Source organism: Microtus oregoni, unplaced genomic scaffold (genome assembly GCF_018167655.1).
Source record: "Microtus oregoni isolate MIOR12 unplaced genomic scaffold, Mior012 000020F_ref0000438, whole genome shotgun sequence".
In the NCBI taxonomy this organism is placed as follows: Eukaryota; Metazoa; Chordata; class Mammalia; order Rodentia; family Cricetidae; genus Microtus; species Microtus oregoni.
Genome location: NW_024543079.1, coordinates 40128966 through 40147023, shown reverse-complemented (window position 1 = coordinate 40147023; position 18058 = coordinate 40128966). Strand labels below are relative to the sequence as shown.

The window sequence follows — 18058 nt, the reverse complement described above, 5'->3', positions numbered from 1 at the left end:
TTGAGAAACTGGAAGCACCTGGGAGACCTCTTTAAATCCTCCCTGATTCCTCTCTCAGATGGTTACTGAATCAAAAGCATTTCCGTCTACCTATCTTCTTCCTCCCATTCAATCAGCCTCTTTGCTCTGCTTCTCATCCCTACCATTTCATGAACACAGCCTTGCAGGATTAAGGACAGCTTGCATGTGGTCAGTGTGAGCGCTTCCAGGCTGTTTCCCTTGAGACTCACCCAAAAGAACGAATGCCCCTTTTCTTCTTGAACTGCTCTGGTCCTGGATGCACTCCCTACAAGGTCTATACCCATGGCTTTATGATCTATATGATGGCTAACTACCTCTCAGCCTATGGAGCTCCGTCAAACTCACCCAGTAGATACTGATCCCTTCACCTGAACATCTGTCCAGGAAGTCACAGGCAACATGTCTGTAATGTAACTATTATTCCAAACCTCTTACTAAGGTCTGCCAGGGCCTGCCTACTGTCTAAACTCACTAAGCGTAGTTACCATGTTCTAGTTAGTTCCTAGCCCTGTCCAGGCTCTTTCCTGAATCTTCACTTTTGTACACGCTGCTCTGCCTCGAACGGTCTTCCCAAGGTCTGCTGAAAAATCTCGAGTCCATAAAGGAGAGGAGTCACAGCTCTAGGCCTTATCTGTCAAATACTTCCTGTACTGTCTCCCCTTGAACACAAGCTCCAAGAGAAATGGGCTATTTATCTGTTTTGTCCCCACGCCCCGCTCCCTTTCAGAGTGAGTCTCATGAAACCCAGGCTGGCCTCGAACTCGCTTTATCTGACGACAACCTTTAACTTCTGATCCTCCAATGTCCATCTCCAGTGCCCATGTTTCTTCTGTTGTATATCTCTGCATCTGACCGGGGGTCTGTCCCAAAGGGAGCGCTCCAGACTTTTGTATCAGTTTCAAAATAAAGGCGCGTACGCTCAACACAGAGCTGTCACCACCTCGCATTCACAGCTCCCCCAAATAACGCCCAGTTCAGGAAAAAGAAAAAAAAAAACCCTTATCCTCCGTTAGAACCGGAGCGCGGGGAGCAGGAGCTCGGCAGCCGCTTGCAGCTGCGCCCTGATTGGCCCAACGCTCCGCTCCCCTCTCTACCCTCCTCTCCCCTCCCCCGCCTCTGCCTTCGGCCCCTGGCCCCCTGCGGAACCCAGCCGAGTCCATTCGTCCCTTCCGGACTTGCCCGCACGATCGCCCTCAGTCCTGACCCTGCCCGCCGCGCCTCGACCCACTAGAGCTCACCTGAGCGTGGAATTCTCATCTTGGCTCGCCACGGCTCCCGGGTAAGTTTTAAATCGCGAGCGCCAAGCGCTCAGTAACCGTCTCGTGACGTCATGCGAGGGCGTGGTCTGGCACACGCCTGCGCAGACCGCACAGGAGGCTGGTGAAAGGCTGGCCGCGGAAAGCTGGCGGGAAATCTCTCAACGAAGTCTACTCTCAGTGAGCTTGAACACCCCCCCCCCCCGGTGAGCATGCTGAAGAAGTTTGAAAACACCCCGGCGCCGAGCGCTAGGTGCGGAGTGGGACGTGTGGATCCCAGCGGGCAAAAGCTGTTTTCCTGGAATTTGGGTTTTAATGGGGAGGTTTCTGAGGAAGCAAGGTGCCTTGCCCTAAGAGACTTGTGCTACGTGTATAGCAAAATGTTGCCCTTATTGGAAGCTCCAAGCAGGCAAGAAGAAATGTAGAGCAGTGACTGCATGTGTACACAGCGCCCCAAGCATTGTGTACACATGAGTATACACCTCCAAGAGCATCGCCTGTGCAGTATACACACATACCAGAGCGTTGTTTACCTGTGTATACATCCCAGAACACTGGGCGTCCGTATATGTATACACCTCTAAGAGCATTGTGTATGTGTATACACTTCCAAGAATATACATGTGTACACACATCCCAGAGCATTGTGTATACTATACCTTTGTGTATACACACACATCCCAGAACATTGTATATGCATGTGTCTCTATGTACATACCAGATCATTAGGAGTACATGTGTGTATGCACGCACACCAGAGCATTGCATATGCACATGCACACACTGCAGATTGTTGTTTGAGCTTGTGTATATACACCAGAGCATTGTGTATTCATATGTCTGTATGCGTGTGCACATGTGCACATACACACACATTTTAAAATGGACATTTTTGTTCACATTCTTGTGAAAAGCTTTTTGGAAACCATCTACCTACCTCTCTTTTTTTTAAAAAAAGGAGGGCTGAGGTGTAGCTTTATTTATTTATTTATTTATTTATTTATTTATTTATTTTGGTTTTTCGAGACAGGGTTTCTCTGTAACTTTGGAGCCTGTCCTGGAACTAGCTCTGTAGACCAGGCTGGCCTCAAACTCACAGAGATCCACCTGCCTCTGCCTCCCGAGTGCTGGGATTAAAGGTGTGCACCACCACCGCCCGGCTTAAGGTGTAGCTTTTTAACATCCTTTATTATGCCCAAATCCGCAGGGTCCCCCACACAAGCCATCAAAGGACACCAAGTCCCATATGTAAAAGCAAAGAGCCTTTATTTTAATCAAATTTGCAAACTCGGTCTCTCTACATGTCCAACATATTGGAATAACCGGAGAGCCCAAAGCTCAGTTAGAATTGGGTTTTTATAGTAGTAAAGGTGGGGGTGAGGGATCTCTGAGGTTCAGGACCCCTGACTGACCGACATTTGTCTAGGGGCATCCTGGTGAGGTGCGCAGGTGATCTTATCTAGGGGGGTTGGAATGCCAGGCATTTGCTTTGAGTGGTGTTCTTGGGTGGACGTCCAGCAATCTTGTGGTTCCTCCTGCAGCCAGGCGTTGTCTCAGACTCCAGACTCCATTTAAATTCATCGATGGCCAGAGAGTCCCAGGTGATACTGGTTGGAAGTAAAGGACTTCCTTTGGGTGACCTGCCCAGACTTAGATTATCATGGCTGGCCCCCACACCTTGACATCATCCGCTGCCAACTAAAGGTCGTTAGTCCCCCTCCCTCCTTTTGATAACCAAAGCTCTGCCCACTGTTGAAAGCTACTTCAAGAAAAATTATTTTATGTGCGTGGGTGTTTTGCCTGTTCTTGTATGTTCACCACACGCATGGCTGCTGCCTGATGAGGTCAGAAGAAGGAGTTAGATCACCTGGAACTGGAGTTACAGGTGTTTGTAAGCCACCATGTGGGTTCTGGAATTCACTTCGTAGACCAGACTGGCCTCGAACCCATAGAGATCAGGCTGCCTCCCAAGTGCTAGGGTCAAAGGTGTGTACCACCACTGACCCGCTAAAGCTATTTGGTTTTTATATGAACTTGTTTTCCCAGGACCACTTTAGGATGATATAATCCCAGCACTCGGGAGGCAGAGGCAGGTGGATCTCTGTGAGTTCGAGACCAGCCTGGTCTACAAGAGCTAGTTCCAGGACAGGCTCCAAAACCACAGAGAAACCCTGTCTCGAAAAACCAAAAAAAAAAAAAAAAATGGTGTGAACATGGCTCCAGACCGTAGTAGACCCCCAGACCTTAGCACAACTGACTCCACTACAGAAATGCCACTCGGGCTGTAAAACAGCATGCAGACAATACAACCAGCCAAAATGAAAACAAAGACCTAATCCGTCCAAGTCCATAGTCCTGGGAAAGTCTCTAAATGTGCTAACCTGGCTTTTGGCTTTTACAGTTCCACTTCTGGCTGACAGTTCTTGTTAACTGAAGTATGTTAACCCAAGACATGGATATTGTGCTAAAAAGCTCACCCTGAGAGAGGCTTGGAGCTACACTACATAGAATCCCAAACACTCAGTTAACAGCAGACTAACACAGACTTCCTATGAGCTTAAACTCCCGTCTGAGCAATCCTCTCTGGTGGGTACGCCATGGTAGTGGAATTACGGGAAGAAAAGATTACAGTGTTCCTCACCTTCCTGAATGCTACTGTCAGCCACCCAGGAACTGCACATCAGCTCCCAGGACTGGATGCTCCCCCACCTTATCCATTACTGAGCTTTAAGCCCCTGAAAAATCTCTGCAGGCCCCTCACCTTTCCATCCACCTCCCCCTTTACCAGTGAGCCTAGAACAGTGTTTGTCAAGTGCAACTCTGACCTCTTTCCCACTTGTCCGCTACCTCTTCCTCCCAGAAGTCTAAAACCCCTTCAAAGGTTCCTTTGTTCTGGGAACTTCCAAAGGACCTACAAGATCTACAGGGTTTGCCCCGCCCCCACCCCCATAGGCTCTTCAGCCTCATTTTGATCTTGTCCTCTTCCTTCCTCCACCCATTCAGGCCTTTTTTCAGACTTGCCTTCACCCTGCCTGCTCCTACCACAGTCCCTCTGCAAATATGTTCTCTTCCATCTAGAATTCTGTCCATCTTCCTCCAGTTAGCGCCAGTCGGGTTATGGCTCCTGCTGGTTCCCCAGGAAAGCCTTCCCGGATACACTGAAGGCTGCTTATTGGAGGCTTTGATGTTCAAACTAAGAGCAACAAGCATTGGAGGAGTAGCAGGTGGCTCTGAATTAGAGTTCCTGAAGAACTGGGTTGGAACCTCTGACAAAGGAAAGATACTAGGTGGCCGACCCACTGGACAAGGCTGGAGGCTATTCTGGGGCTATAATGATCCTCCTAGGCTGCCTGCTTGGCTCTGCCCGCTCTGTGCCAGCTCCATACTCAGTGTTCTGTGGGCTGAGCATGCCCAGAGCAGGCAGGTCTTTTACATCTACAATGAATGCCGCCTTTGTTTTGGAGTTAAGGCTACTGAGGGTGCCAAAAGATTAAGTGATTTATCATTGGTATCAGAGGCATGTGAAACTCGATTCCTCTGTTTGTACAGAAGTGGTCGGCCCCTCCCCCCACCAGATTCTACTTCCTTAAAATCCAACAGAAACAACCTTAGCTTGGGTGAGGAACAATAGTTAACCAATTGGCTAAACAAGCAACCTTTGGCTACAAATTCGCTGACTTTTCATCAAGTTACTGAGACCAAAAAGGATTGGTCACAGGGTAAAGGAGGTCTTTAATCCCTGCACTCCCTGAGGTGGAGGCAGAGGCAGGTGCATCTCTGCCAGCCAGAGTCAGTTCCAGGATAATCAGGGACACCCTGTATAAAAACACTGAAGGAAAAAAAAAGAGGAAATTGCTTTTGGCGTCTGAGCAAATGCTTTTAATTTTGATATGCAATATGAAATCCCTCATCTCCTAAATCCTGGGCTATGAACAATTTAACTTTCAAACAATAACATACTGCCCTGATCTTAAAACTAATAGATGCATTTTGTTTCATATTGGACCGGTTAATCTTGTTTCATTCCAAAGCCCACAGTGAAAGGTTGCTAGGGCGGGTACGTTATTTCAGGTGCAGCCACTTACAAGGTGCGCGACCATAGGGAAATTGTGCACCCTCTCTATGCCTGCTTCTTCATATGAACAACAAAGATCCTATGTGGGACTACAGGATGAGGACTGGCTGGATTCCGAAATGTAAACAACAGTGCCGACAACACTCAGTGAGCTCCGACGATTCCCATCCCTGGAACTGGCGAGCATCCTGGGGGCTTGCCAGGTTCTGTATCACAATCAAGTTTAGCTTCCTATCTGGAGAGGTTCCCCATGTCATTGTTAGGAATATTCCCAGTGCACCCCAGGTCTGTTCTTTCCATTACTCACCCCCCACACACACACCCTGTACGCTTTCTTGTATCTTCTGCCCCACCCAAGCTTTGCTGACTATTCCCTTTGTAGTCTTCTCCCCACTCATAATTTCACGTTTTCTTTCTTGTCTGTTAGATGAGAAGCCCTGCAGACCTAGCAATCATACCACCTTCTTCCTACCCCAGCAGACTCCTAGAGCGTGCTGTTTATGCTTACTAAGAGCTTTTCATTTGGTGGAGAGCTGGATTTAGGTACCCTGGAAATAAGTTAGATGCTCCTTAACTTTATGAGTGATTCTTTCCTGGCCACTGGCCATGCCACTGGAAACCACAGGGCAAACCACAGCTTTAAGGTGCACTGAGAAACATCAGGATATACTAGCTAGAGCTGTCAGAGAAACAAGAACTTCTTGGGAGAGGTATGGACGAATGTGGTGAGTGAACAGATTCTAATTCATACAGAAAACAGCCTCAGTTTTTATTGGAGTTAAGACAGAAGTGGATATAGTTTTCTAAAAAGTATTTGGACATTCGAAAAACAGAACTCTCACCTGCACGGAGCCAGCCCCGCATCCTCTTACCTGGAAAGCAGGTAACATGGGAGCACAGTACCTCTCTGTAGCAAGAATTTCAAACATTGACTGACATCAGCTTTTATTTTCGCTATGGTGGGGAGGGTATGGGTTCCTCAACAGATGCACCAAAGTCTAGCATTTCACAACCTCTTCCTCACCAACTGCAGAAGGCAGGGCAAACGAAGGGCCAGGGTCTCCTTCCCAGCAGATTTCCTGGCAATGTTGGGCACAGAACAACCTTGATGTTTCAAAAACAACCACACCCTTGGCTATTACTTAATACTCAAGCATGCTGAAGGTTTAGAACAAGGAGAGAACACGCCAATCATTCTCTAGAAAATCAGAACTCTTAGGCCTGAACTGCTTCACAGACCTTCCTGTCCAGCCCTGGCAATGGGCCTAGATTGTGATGATCCTCTTTTAAAAATCACAAAGTTCAAGTAATCTCTTCGTCATCTCTGAAGAGAGAATAGAAAGTCATCACCAGAGGAGTGCGCGTGTCAGCTCAGCCTTCCCACTGAACAGACAGGCAGCTCTCTCAGATTCAGACTGCTCCTCTCAGAGCCTGTGAGAGAGCAGCAGCAGAGCTTCCCACACTGCTCCAGGCACACAGAGGTCATCAGTTGTTGCTGAGGTTATCTCAATTATGGGACGGGTCACCATTAACTTAACACTTATGAATCAAAAACTAACAAATATTTGGGTAGTACTAGGGCTTTCCTCAGATACATAAAAATAACTATGGATTTGTATGAAAATAGTGAGACAGAGGCAGGCAAATCTCTAAGTTAGAGGACAGCCTGGTCTACAAAGCCAGTTCCTAGACAGCCACGGCCACACAGAGAAACCGTCTCAAAAAAGAAAGAAAAAGGAAAAAGAGAAAAGAAAGTAGGAAAAAACAGAAGAGCAGAAGAAAAGAAAGAAACCAGGCAGTGGTAGTGCACGCCTTTAATCCCTGCATGTGGGACGCAGAGACAGGCAGATTTCCAAGTTCAAGACCAGCCTGGCCTACAGAGCAAGTTCCAAGTCAGCCAGGGCTATGTAGAGAGACCCTGTCTCAAAAAAAAAAAGGCAAAAAACAAAAAAATAGAAAAGACATATTTATAATTTCACACTAGGGAGGTTATGAAAACCTCCATCCTGAAGTATGTGCTGCGTCTGTTGGTTCGAGGGAGGAAAGCTGGATGCAGCAGTTTGGGTAGGAATTAAGCTAACAGTGCCTTTCAAAGGGACAGCGGAGCAAGTCACAGAAAGAAGCCAGCTAGGATGGCACTCTCTCTGGAGCTTGTGCTGCCAGTGGTGATGCAGAAACACAACTGAACAGGATCTCCTCAGCAGCAAACTCCTCCCATGACAGCTGCTTCCATGTACTTTTACGTTCTCTGGGTCCTGACTCAAGTCAGGAGACTAAAAACATCAGCCATCCCAGCCCTCAGACTAGGCTCCATTGGCTGGGGCCTTCTTCACAGGCTCCTAAGAACGGCTTACTCTCCCGTGGTCCCCACGGGCAAGGTGAAGGTCACAGACACCTCTGGCTGTGTGAGAAATAAGCTTTCGTAGCCCGAGGAATCAGAAAGAACTTCTCCTATTTTTTTTTTTTTTTAATGGCCTTTCCATTAAAGTCCTCCATCCGGTGGGGAGCAAGGCAGAGTTTTCACCTGGGCCAAAAGGTTGTGGAATTCCTCCATGGCCTGTGTGTGCGCCACTGGATTCAGCACCAGGTGTTGGAAAAGATTGACAGGCTCAGCATTCCGGAATGTCTTAGGGATCGGGATGGTCAGGGGCAGGAAGGTGTTGCCAATGAGGAAATGATGGAGAGACCTTTGCTGGAGGCCCTGGCCTAAGAAGCAGAGAAGGTCCTGGAGCCGCCGGGACAGCATGCAGTGCTGCCAGTCCGTCAGAGGCCGTTGGAGCAGCAAGTGCATGAGGGCTGTTTTGAAGTGGTAGGAGGTAAGGATGGGGCGGGTCGCTCCTGGGGGTAACCTCGTGTGGTCCTGAAGACTCAAGATGATCTGCAGGCACTTGAGGTGGCAGGTGTTCTCAGGGGCAAAGCGTCCCACCAGCTTCAGAAACAAGTGCTCACAAGCCGCGAAGGACTCAGGCCAGTCCACACTGGTGAGCTGCTCTAGCTCTGGGGCCTGACTCACCAGGTAGACCAAGGTATCTTCCCGTTGCACCCCAAGAACCAAACTGATGGATAGGAAGCGGCCTGAGCGGTAATCCAACCTGAGCTTGCAGGAGGTGGTGGATGGTGGGAGGGTAAGCTTGAAGTCATATTTGTGGGCCACTAGGGCCCAGGCGTTGCTCACCATGTTGCGGAACCACTGCACGGTCTTACACACGTCCAGGTGCGAGCCGGTGCAGAGAGCCGCCTTGATGGAGCTACACTCGTTCAAGATGGCTGAATGGTCCCTGCGGTGGCACACCAGACACAGCACATCCCCCAGGAGCTTCTCCTGTTTGCACCTGCATCCCGAGTCCACCCTCACAGAGCCACAACGACGGCCCAGGGCCGGATCTCTCATCTCCAAGACAAACCTAGTGCCCTGCGGAGGGGCAATGGGCACCAGGACACCAAATTTCTGCGTCTCGTGGAGGGTCCCCCACTTCTCAAAGGCAGCTCCAATGCCCTGGCAGTCCTCCAGCTGCGGGTGAGCCTCCTGGCGGCTGAGCACCCGACAGGCCTCAATGAGATCGTCCACAAAGCTCTCCACAAACTCACAGGTGCAGGGCAGGTCGCGGATGGCATTTTGGATATAATGTTTGTAAAAGGACTCCAGGGCTTCCTGGGAGGGAAAATCAGAGAGCCAGGTGTAAGAGGTGGCAGGCACGATGCGGACCTCTTCCTCTTCCTCCTCGCTGCTGGAGTCAAAGGCTGGCTCGTGCTGCATGTTCTGTCGCAGGAGCTCAAAGATGAGAAAAAGGCAAAAGAGGCCCGCATTCCATAGGTTCCCCAGCATCCAGCGCAGAGGCCCCCCATCTTGGTCACCGGCCTGGAACGGCCATCCCATGTCCTTCTTCCCCAGCACTAGCTGATCAGTGGATGTGTCTCCTCTCCAGAAGTTCTCCGCTTTCTGCTTCTGCTCAGCGGCTCGCCTTCTCTCCTCAAACTCTATCTCTAGCTGCCGCATCTCCTCGCTCATTCGCTTCTCCAGCTGCCGGCTCCGGGCCAGTGTGTCCAGGTCCATCCGGTCACTGACCATCAGGGGGTGGTGAACAACGTACATCACTGCCAAGAAGAGCAGGCTTATCACAGCCATGGAGGCCTCTGCATCTGGAGAAGGAGGGTGGGGGTCAGTGGTGACTTTCTGGCCCCATCGATTCTCCAGGACATAGTCCCCAGAGCCCTGGTCCCTCAAATCCTGGATGCTGACTACTCAAGAGGGAACAGAAAGTGCCATAGAGCTGGGTTTGGACGGAGCAAGACGAGGTTTAGGGAAGGGAAGTGGAGACAGCAGGATGTACCCTGCCTGAGTCAACTGCTTTCCTTCCACATCCTGTGGGTGCTATTTAGGCTGCCAGAGGGTGAACACGAGTCTGTTTTTTTATTCCAGTATAATATGGGGAGGGGGACCCTTACAGTGGGGTGGCCTCACCCGACTCATCAGTCCACCTCGGGCACCAGATATGCCCTGCCAGTCCCAGAGGCTCCCTTCCACAGGCAGAAAACACAGAATCTGTCCAGGCAATATATTCCCCATCCTTGGGTAGCCAACCTCAGTCCCTAGCTGCAGCATCCCACTTCCTCTGTGACTTCATAACCCTGCCCTGTGTCATTAGACCATTCAGCCTCAGCACTCTGCCCTGCAGGAGCCAGACAGGCACGATGCTGAGGTTCTGAGGCAGATGGCCATCGGTCCAGCCGCACTTCCCAGCCCAGGAAAGTACCTGCAGAATCGAGTGGCCAAGACCCAACTGACAGACGGTAGCAGAGATTCCCTGGCCCTCCCACCAACCACTGAAGCCTGAAACTTCCGGCCTTCACCCCAGTAATTCACCAGCCACTGGGCTTCCTGAGCCATGAAGGGCAGGGCACTGAGGACACGGAGTTCAGGTGAGGGGCTCTTCTCCCTTTGGAACTGAGCCCAACTGCCCTTTCCATGAGCCCTGCTCCAAATTACCAGGGCCACAGGGATCTGCCTAAAAGTGGAGTCCCCTCTGCCCTCAGTAACTTCCCCAAATTCCACTCCCAGACAGTGCATTCTCACCTCTCTTCTGCCTCAATTAAACACCCAGACTAAGGGCTTCTCTTGGGATTTGGGGCCACCTTACTCACGGTCTCTGTTAAGAGCAAGAGAGCATTCTTAAGGACACAGCGCGGCCTGGCCCCCCCTGCCTTCTTCCGGGCGTGCACGATGCTCCCAGTTCATAGCCGGCACCAACTACGGGAGTGGTCCCGACGTGCTCTTTCTGGGGTACAGACTATGTCTCCGACAGACCAGAGTCTGCGGGCTGTGGACTGCTGCGACTACCACGCGGTGCCAGTCGCGAAGAACTCGTGCAATCCACAGCGGTTCCCGCCTCAGGGGTTCCGCCCCGGCAAGCTCCACCCCTTGCTCAAAGCCACGAGGCGGGGCCTGGGGCAGAGGCTCAACCAGAACTGAGGCCCTCCCGCAGAGCGTACACCTTTCGTCCCTAGCCTGTCTCCCTTGGGTTTGAAGGGACCTCAGAGCATCTGTGGCTACCCTCTCACAGCCACTCTGCTTCGTTCGGTGGCACAAGGCTGAACTGCCTGCTGCCACCCTCACCAAGGTTCTTCCTGGACAATGTATACTTACTGAGAATTTGGGTGGGAAGCTGATGGAGACAGAACTAGGAACCACGGGGAAAAGCTAGTCTCACTTCTCTCTGGCTTATGCAAGGTGAAAAAGGAGATGTGTTTAGGTACCCGGTAATAAGCATCATTTGATGGGAAAGATGACTCAGTGGGTGGACTGCCTCTTGGCCAAGCTTGAAAATGTTAGTTTGGGTCCCCAGGCATATACCTCTAACCCCAAAGTTGAAAGGACACACTAGGTAGGTCCACTGAGCTTAAGTGGCCAATGAGTGTAAGGTTTTATTAAGAGATCCTGTCTCTTGCCTTTAATTCCAGTACTTAGGAGGCAGAGGCAGGTGGATCTCGGTGAGTTCGAAGCTAGCCTGGTCTACAGTGTGAGCTCATGATGTTGACCTATGGCCTCCACAGGTACACAGGAGGCAGGTGCACACATACACATACAACACCACACACACACAAGCACGCACATACACAGGTATATGCATACACCACTACAGACCTCACCTCCAGACCATGCCCAGAATCATGAATCTTATTCCCAATCATAGTGATTCTTAGGAAAGGAGATCTGTCGCTCAAAGAGCTGCGTTGGAGCCTTGTTTGCCACTCACTAGTCACATAAAAGTAAGAATCCTAAACCTAGTCTGACAGTGGTGGTACCTGCCTTTAAACCCAGCCCTCAGGAGCAAGAGGCAGGCAGATCTCTCGAGTTCAAGTCCAGCCTGGTCTACAGAGTGAGTTCCAGTACAGGCAGGGCTACACAGAGAAACCCTGTCTCAAACAAAACAAAACAAAAGTAAAAGAATTCTAACCCTCCAGACAGCTCTGCTGATCATACATCATATCAAAGAGAACTTCATAAAGTATAAAAAGGCTAGATAAGGTTTAGTACACGTTAAACATGCCAACAAGGGCCTGATGGTTGAGAGCCCTGACTGTTCTTCTGAAGGACCCAGGTTCAATTCTCAGCACCCACATGGTGCTTACAACTGTCTGTAACTCATGCATGCTATGCATAGACATAGGTAGGCAAAACACAAAAAATAAATCTGGGGAGATGGCTCAGCTGGAAAGGACACTTGCCTTTCCAGAGGACACTCGTTTGGTTCCCAGCACCCTCAAGATGGCTCTGTAACTTCAGTTCCAGGGAACCCAACAATCTGACACCCTTTTCCGTCTCTATGGACTCTAGGTGCAGAATGCCCATCCACACAAGTGGGCGAAACACACCTAAGCAGCTTTTAAAAGTAAAGCAATCTTTTAAAAAGGGAGATGCCAACAAGCTATAGAACTATTATTCCACTTAAAGATCATACTTGAATTGACAAAATCTTAGTGTCAAAAAATCTTTGGGGGTTTTTTTGTTTGTTTGTTTTTGTTTTTTCTTTCGACTTTGTTTCCCAACTTGTTTTGTTTTGCAGATGGGGTAGCACTATGTAGCCTTTACTGGCCTGGCCCACAGAGATCCACCTGCCTCTGCCTCCCATGTGCTGGAATTAGTGTGTGTTTCCATGCCCAGCTCCAAGATGTATTTTTGTATTTATTTGTTTGTTTAGAGACAGGGTTTCTCTGTGTTGTCCTGGCTGTCCTGGAACTTGCTCTGTAAACCAGGCTGGCCTCAAGTTCACAGAGATCTGCCAGTGTCTGCCTCCTGAGTGCTGGAATTAAAGACATGGACCATCACCACTTGGTTCTGTTTTTATTTTTATTTTATTTTTTGGTTTTTCTTTTTTTTTGGGGGGGGGCAGTTTCAAGACAGAGTTTCTCTGTAGCTTTGGTTCCTGTCCTGGAACTAGCTCTTGTAGACCAGGCTGGCCTCGAACTCCAGAGATCCGTCTGCCTCTGCCTCCCAAGTGCTGGGATTAAAGGCATGTGCCACCACCGCCCGGCTATTTTTTGGTTTTTTTAAGACAGGGTTTCTCTGTGTAGCTTTGGAGCCTATCCTGGAACTTGCTGGCTATAGTCCAGGCTGGCCTTGAACTCACAGAGATCCACGCTCCTCTGCCTCCCAAGTGCTGGGATTAAATGCTGCATACAGCACCACCGCCCAGCTTATATTTATTTCTTATGTGTGTGAGTGTTTTCCTGTGTGTATGTCTTTGCACCATGTATGGTGCCTGGTACCCAAGAAGTGATGGGGGAGAGTCTTCTGTTTTGTGTTAATTTCGTTGGTTAAATAAAGAGACTGCCTTGGCCCTTTAATAGGACATAAAATTAGGTAGGCGGAGTAAACAGAACAGAATGCTGGGAGAAAGAAGCTGAGTCAAGGAGTCGCCATGATTCTCCTACCGGACACAGACGCAGGTTAAGATCTTCCCTGGTAAGACACCTCGTGGTGTTACAGGGATATTAGAAATGGGTTAGGTTAATATGTAAGAGCTAGCCAATAAGAGGCTGGAACTAATGGGCCAGGCAGTGTTTAAAAGAATACAGTTTCCGTGTAATTATTTCGGGGCATAAGCTAGCCATGCAGGCTGCCAGGTGCCAGGGACGCAGCCTCGCCGCTCTTACTACAACAAAAAAGGTCAGAAGATCCCCTGGAATTGGTGCTGGGAACTCCTCTTAGATCCTCTGCAAGAGCAACAAGTGCTCTTAACAGCTGAGCCATCTCTCTAGACCCCTCCAACCTGCACTTTGTAATTTAGGAGTGAGGAAAAACAGGAAACCCTCCAGAGTTTGTGCTGATGGCTGATGTCATACGAGTGACAAGTGAAAATAGCTGTAACGTGGCTCATTTTAACAAATCAGCTCTAGCACTGTAGGTACTCACGCTTGCAAGGCAAAGAAATACTGCAGATTTTCTGTGAAATAGATTTAGCTGTAGCCTTTAAAAACTTTTATTGTAAGCCAGACGTCTTTCACAGAAATATAACCCCAGAATTTGGGGAGAGTTGAGGCAGGGGATAAGTTCAAGGCCAGTCTAAGCTCCGTGAGAGAGACCCTGTAAAAGCTGGACAGGTCCTGGGAGCACAAAGATCCCCTGGGTCACAGATAAGCATTAGGGAAACCAGGAATGTTAAACACACAGGGCTTTCTCTTCTGTAGAAGAGATGTATAATTGATTTCTGAACAGAAGGCTGGGAATGGGGGTGGCTAATAACCCAGATAATTCTTGCTCTATTCATATGGGTAGGAGCTCCCCCAAGCTCCGACAACCAGGAGAGGAGGCGGCAAATCATCCAGATGACCTCTGTGCTGTCTGTGTGACTGAGACTACACCAGATCCTCCCCTAGGCCCTGATAACACCTGCAGCCTATCTCTAAAACCCATCTTCGTGGAAGAAGCAACTCCTGCTTTGAGAAGAGTTTTGACGTATCTGCCGTACAGGCCAGAAGTGGTGGCACACACTTTAATCTCAGCACTCAGGAGACAGAGACAGAGGGATCTCTGTGTGTTCAAGGCCACCCTGAGCTCCACAAGATTGACTCTGTCTAAAGGAGCTCGTACAAAGGTGATCCCAGCACTTGGAATCACATGCCTTTAATTCCAGCACTAGGGAGGTGGAGAAAGGAGCAATATGACTTACTGGAGAGAGGGAAAAAAGGGGAAGACGGGGGAACGCAGTGTAGTATGGAGTCTGAGGATTCGTGGAGATAGGATCTCTCTCGCTCCTTCAGTCTGAAAATCTGAGGTCTTGTGGAGACAGGATCTCTCTCGCTCCTTCAGTCTGAAGATCTGAGGTCTGGTGGAGACAGGATCTCTCTCGCTCCTTTGGTCTGAAGATTTGGTAGAGGTAAAAGGTCTCTCTAGTGGCTGGCTGCTTTGCTTTTCTGATCTTCAGGTTGAACCCAATATCTGTCTCTGGGTTTTTATTATTCGTGCTATAAAGAAGAAGAAAACTTATGAAGTGATCATTATAAACAACACAGGAAGTCGCTACCAATATAATTGCATTGATTCCACCTGTTTGCCATCCAAGCCTTAAGCTTGTTTAAAACCTTTCTCCTTTTGGTGAGAACAGTTGCGCTTAAAGACTCAACATTGAGAGAAATATCAAGAAGCATTGCTTAAAGATGATTTATTTCCAGTTTTCCTTATTCTCAATGAAAAGACTATTTGATGTGGGAGTGTCATATATCAATCTGTTGATTTCATTGGTTAAGCAATAAAGAAACTGCTAGGCCCATTTGATAGGCCCACCCTTAGGTGGGTGGAGTAAACAGAACAGAAGGCTGGGAGAAAGAAGCTGAGTCAGTGAGTTGCCATGATTCTCTCACTCCAGGCAGATGCAGGTTAAGATCATTCCTGGTAAGCCAGCTCATGGGCTACAGCAGATTATTAGAAATGGGCTAGTCCAGGTGCGAGAGCTAGCCTAGAAGAGGCTAGATAGAAATGGGCCAAGCGGTGTTTAAAAGAATACAGTTTCCGTGTAATTATTTCGGGTAAAGCTAGCAGTGGGGGCGGCCAGGTGCCGGGGAAGCAGCCTGCCGCCCTTGTTTCAACAGAGTGGCGCCCGACGTGATGGACTAAATCCACTTAAAAACCTGAGAAGGCTTAAAAATAAGGGAGAGAGAGTTTAACATAGATTTTTGCTGTTTGTTGCTGGCGTGCTGTAGAGAGATTTCCTGATTCGGCAACAGCAGCAGAAAAAATGCTGTGTCATTTTAAAGCTCGGCTTCCTGGGGCTGTGCTGCCAGCGTGAACTCTGGCTTTAAAGCATTCCAATGGATTTTATGTTTTATGTTCGGAAGGAGAGTGCTCTGAGACGGTGCTGAGCGCTCCCTGCCTGCACCTGGGCGGACTGCAGAATCAGGCTTAGGCAGGCGGAAGAGCATGGCGGAAGAGACTGTGTTTTCAGACTGCGCAGTGCTCTGCGTGTCAGATTTGGTTGTAACTTGGGTAAAAAGAGTTTCTGTGCTGCATGCTCAGTCTCAGAATTAAACTGCTGAGAGCGGCTCCAATGTGGACTTGCTGTGTGCCTGGAACTGTGCTCAGCTCAGGGGCACCAAATGGATCTGAGGCAGGAGCGGCTGCTCCATGAGGAACTGTGCTGACCTCAGGCAGGAACTGCCGTAATTACCATAATAACAGCACAGTTAAGGTTTAGACTTGGCAGTAAACAGGCAGTACCGTATTACCCCTACATGGTGCAACTTAAGTTTTTAAGAAATGCTTAACATTTTAAGAAATGCTCCTGGATAGTAAAAAAAATGTTACAGATTCACAATAAAACAGATTCAGACATAAAAGACCACACTGTTGGATGAATGTATGTAGGCTTGAGAGAGAGAAGAAAAAGAATATAGAGAATAAAGTTAATGGTTTAAAAAAAAAAGGGTAAAGTCTTTAAAGAGACAGAGTACAGATAGTTGTAGATTAAAAGAAATAAAGAAAAATAAGCCATGTAAAAATGGAAATTTCACAGAGAGTCTGGATTATGTACATTGTGTTTTCTTTAAAATTTTTGACTGTGAAGGAGCTAAGTACAAAGAGACATTTCATTACATGGGCTGCCAAGCTAAACCAGAATGGATATGAGGGTATTACGATTTCAAAATTTGGGTCTAAGAATATGATGCTTTGGAGAGGGTCTTCTTTTGTTTTCACAGAGGACCAGACCCTGTGGATTTCTTCTATTCCAATTTGGTATGATAGACCACGCCCTCCTGAAAGGTTGTTGTGAACATCTTCAGAAAATTGCTTCGCTCAACTGCCAACTGAAATGAAACTAGCACACAGGTTGTACCATGAAAGACCTAATTAACGACGCCCCCATTCAGCAGGAAGCAGTTTGGAGAGAAAAAACTGCGCCCATGTTCCCAAAATATTGTTTATAAATTTTCTTTTACATTTAAAGGGGGATATGATATAGATATGAATAATTTGCATTAGTATAGATTTTGCTTTATTGATAGAGAATTAAGGTCAATTTTGTTATATGTATATGTATTTCTGATCTTGAATAAGGTGTTGTGATTGTGTAGTTCATTTTTAAAATGTAATGTATAATTAGGAAATATAGGTTGTTGATGGATAATCATAAATGATAGTCAAGTTTGTAGTCATGTTACTTAGATTTTCTAGATATATAAAGATATATTTCAGATAGGCATTCTTCATATCTCTCAAAGGCTATAGAATATGGCATTTAAAATATTTTAATAACTTAGGACTTTTCATGACAATGAGACATGTCTGCTCCTGGCGGCACCAATCTACTTCAAGAGGAAGATGGGCATCGAAGAGGATCCTTATGGAGTTTGATAGCCATTTGGGCAAGAAACTGTTCTTGCCTGGACTGTTGCATAAACTGGACAAAGAGAACCCGCAGAGAGAGGACTGCTGAACTTGCCTAAAGGTGAGATGGTCTTTCGGGGTTCCTGACTCATGAAAGAGTCTGCGAGACATTCTGCAGGATACAGCAGAAAATGACTAAACTGTCTTTGGAATTTCCTGCTTGATAAAAATGTCTGCTGGATACTTTGGGCCTGAAGGCTGAAGATGGATGCCCCAACGGTACAAAAGAACTTTGGGTGACTGTCCAGGCAGCGAGATGTCTCTGTCATTTCTAGAGTTTTTTTATTTCTTGTTAGGTAGTATTATATCCTTCTGGAGTCTTTGATGGAGTTGAAGAATGAATAGATAGTTATAGTTTTCCTTAGTTATGATAAAAGATAAAATAGATATAAATATTGTAACTGTAATTCTTGCTTGATAACTTTTTGTTATATGTAATTTTACTATGTTAAAGTTAAAGCCTTTCTTTTTTGTTTAAACAGAAAAAGGGGAAGTGATGTGGGAGTGTCATATATCAATCTGTTGATTTCATTGGTTAAGCAATAAAGAAACTGCTAGGCCCATTTGATAGGCCCACCCTTAGGTGGGTGGAGTAAACAGAACAGAAGGCTGGGAGAAAGAAGCTGAGTCAGTGAGTTGCCATGATTCTCTCACTCCAGGCAGATGCAGGTTAAGATCATTCCTGGTAAGCCAGCTCATGGGCTACAGCAGATTATTAGAAATGGGCTAGTCCAGGTGCGAGAGCTAGCCTAGAAGAGGCTAGATAGAAATGGGCCAAGCGGTGTTTAAAAGAATACAGTTTCCGTGTAATTATTTCGGGTAAAG

At 47.8% G+C, this 18058-nt stretch overlaps 2 protein-coding genes across 3 annotated transcripts in view; both read right to left on the bottom strand.

Moving 5' to 3' along the window:
- LOC121460292 (condensin complex subunit 2-like) overlaps positions 1 to 1358 on the bottom strand; it is a 28490-nt gene extending 27132 nt beyond the window's left edge. The window contains exon 1 of the mRNA XM_041670606.1: positions 1260 to 1358. Within this exon, the coding sequence (XP_041526540.1) occupies positions 1260 to 1278 (19 nt within the window). The 5' untranslated portion in view covers positions 1279 to 1358. The remainder of the gene's footprint in view (positions 1 to 1259) is intronic.
- Positions 1359 to 7227: 5869 nt separating this feature from the next.
- Positions 7228 to 10681, bottom strand: LOC121460311 (inositol 1,4,5-trisphosphate receptor-interacting protein-like 1). 2 transcript variants are annotated; one of them, XM_041670646.1, is made up of 2 exons: positions 10495 to 10681; positions 7228 to 9492 (listed from the first exon to the last, which is right to left on the bottom strand). In XM_041670646.1, exon 2 carries the CDS (start codon positions 9476 to 9478, stop codon positions 7835 to 7837), a length of 1644 nt encoding a protein of 547 aa, XP_041526580.1. In that variant the 5' UTR covers positions 9479 to 9492; positions 10495 to 10681; the 3' UTR covers positions 7228 to 7834. The 2 variants fall into 2 exon arrangements, with proteins under 2 accessions (XP_041526580.1, XP_041526581.1); XM_041670647.1 differs by having other exon boundaries at positions 10427 to 10516.
- Positions 10682 to 18058: the final 7377 nt, after the last annotated feature.

Coding starts and splice junctions, on each gene's coding strand:
- LOC121460311 (XM_041670646.1), bottom strand. CDS start 9,478: ATGGCTGTGATAAGCCTGCTCTTCTTGGCAGTGATGTACGTTGTTCAC.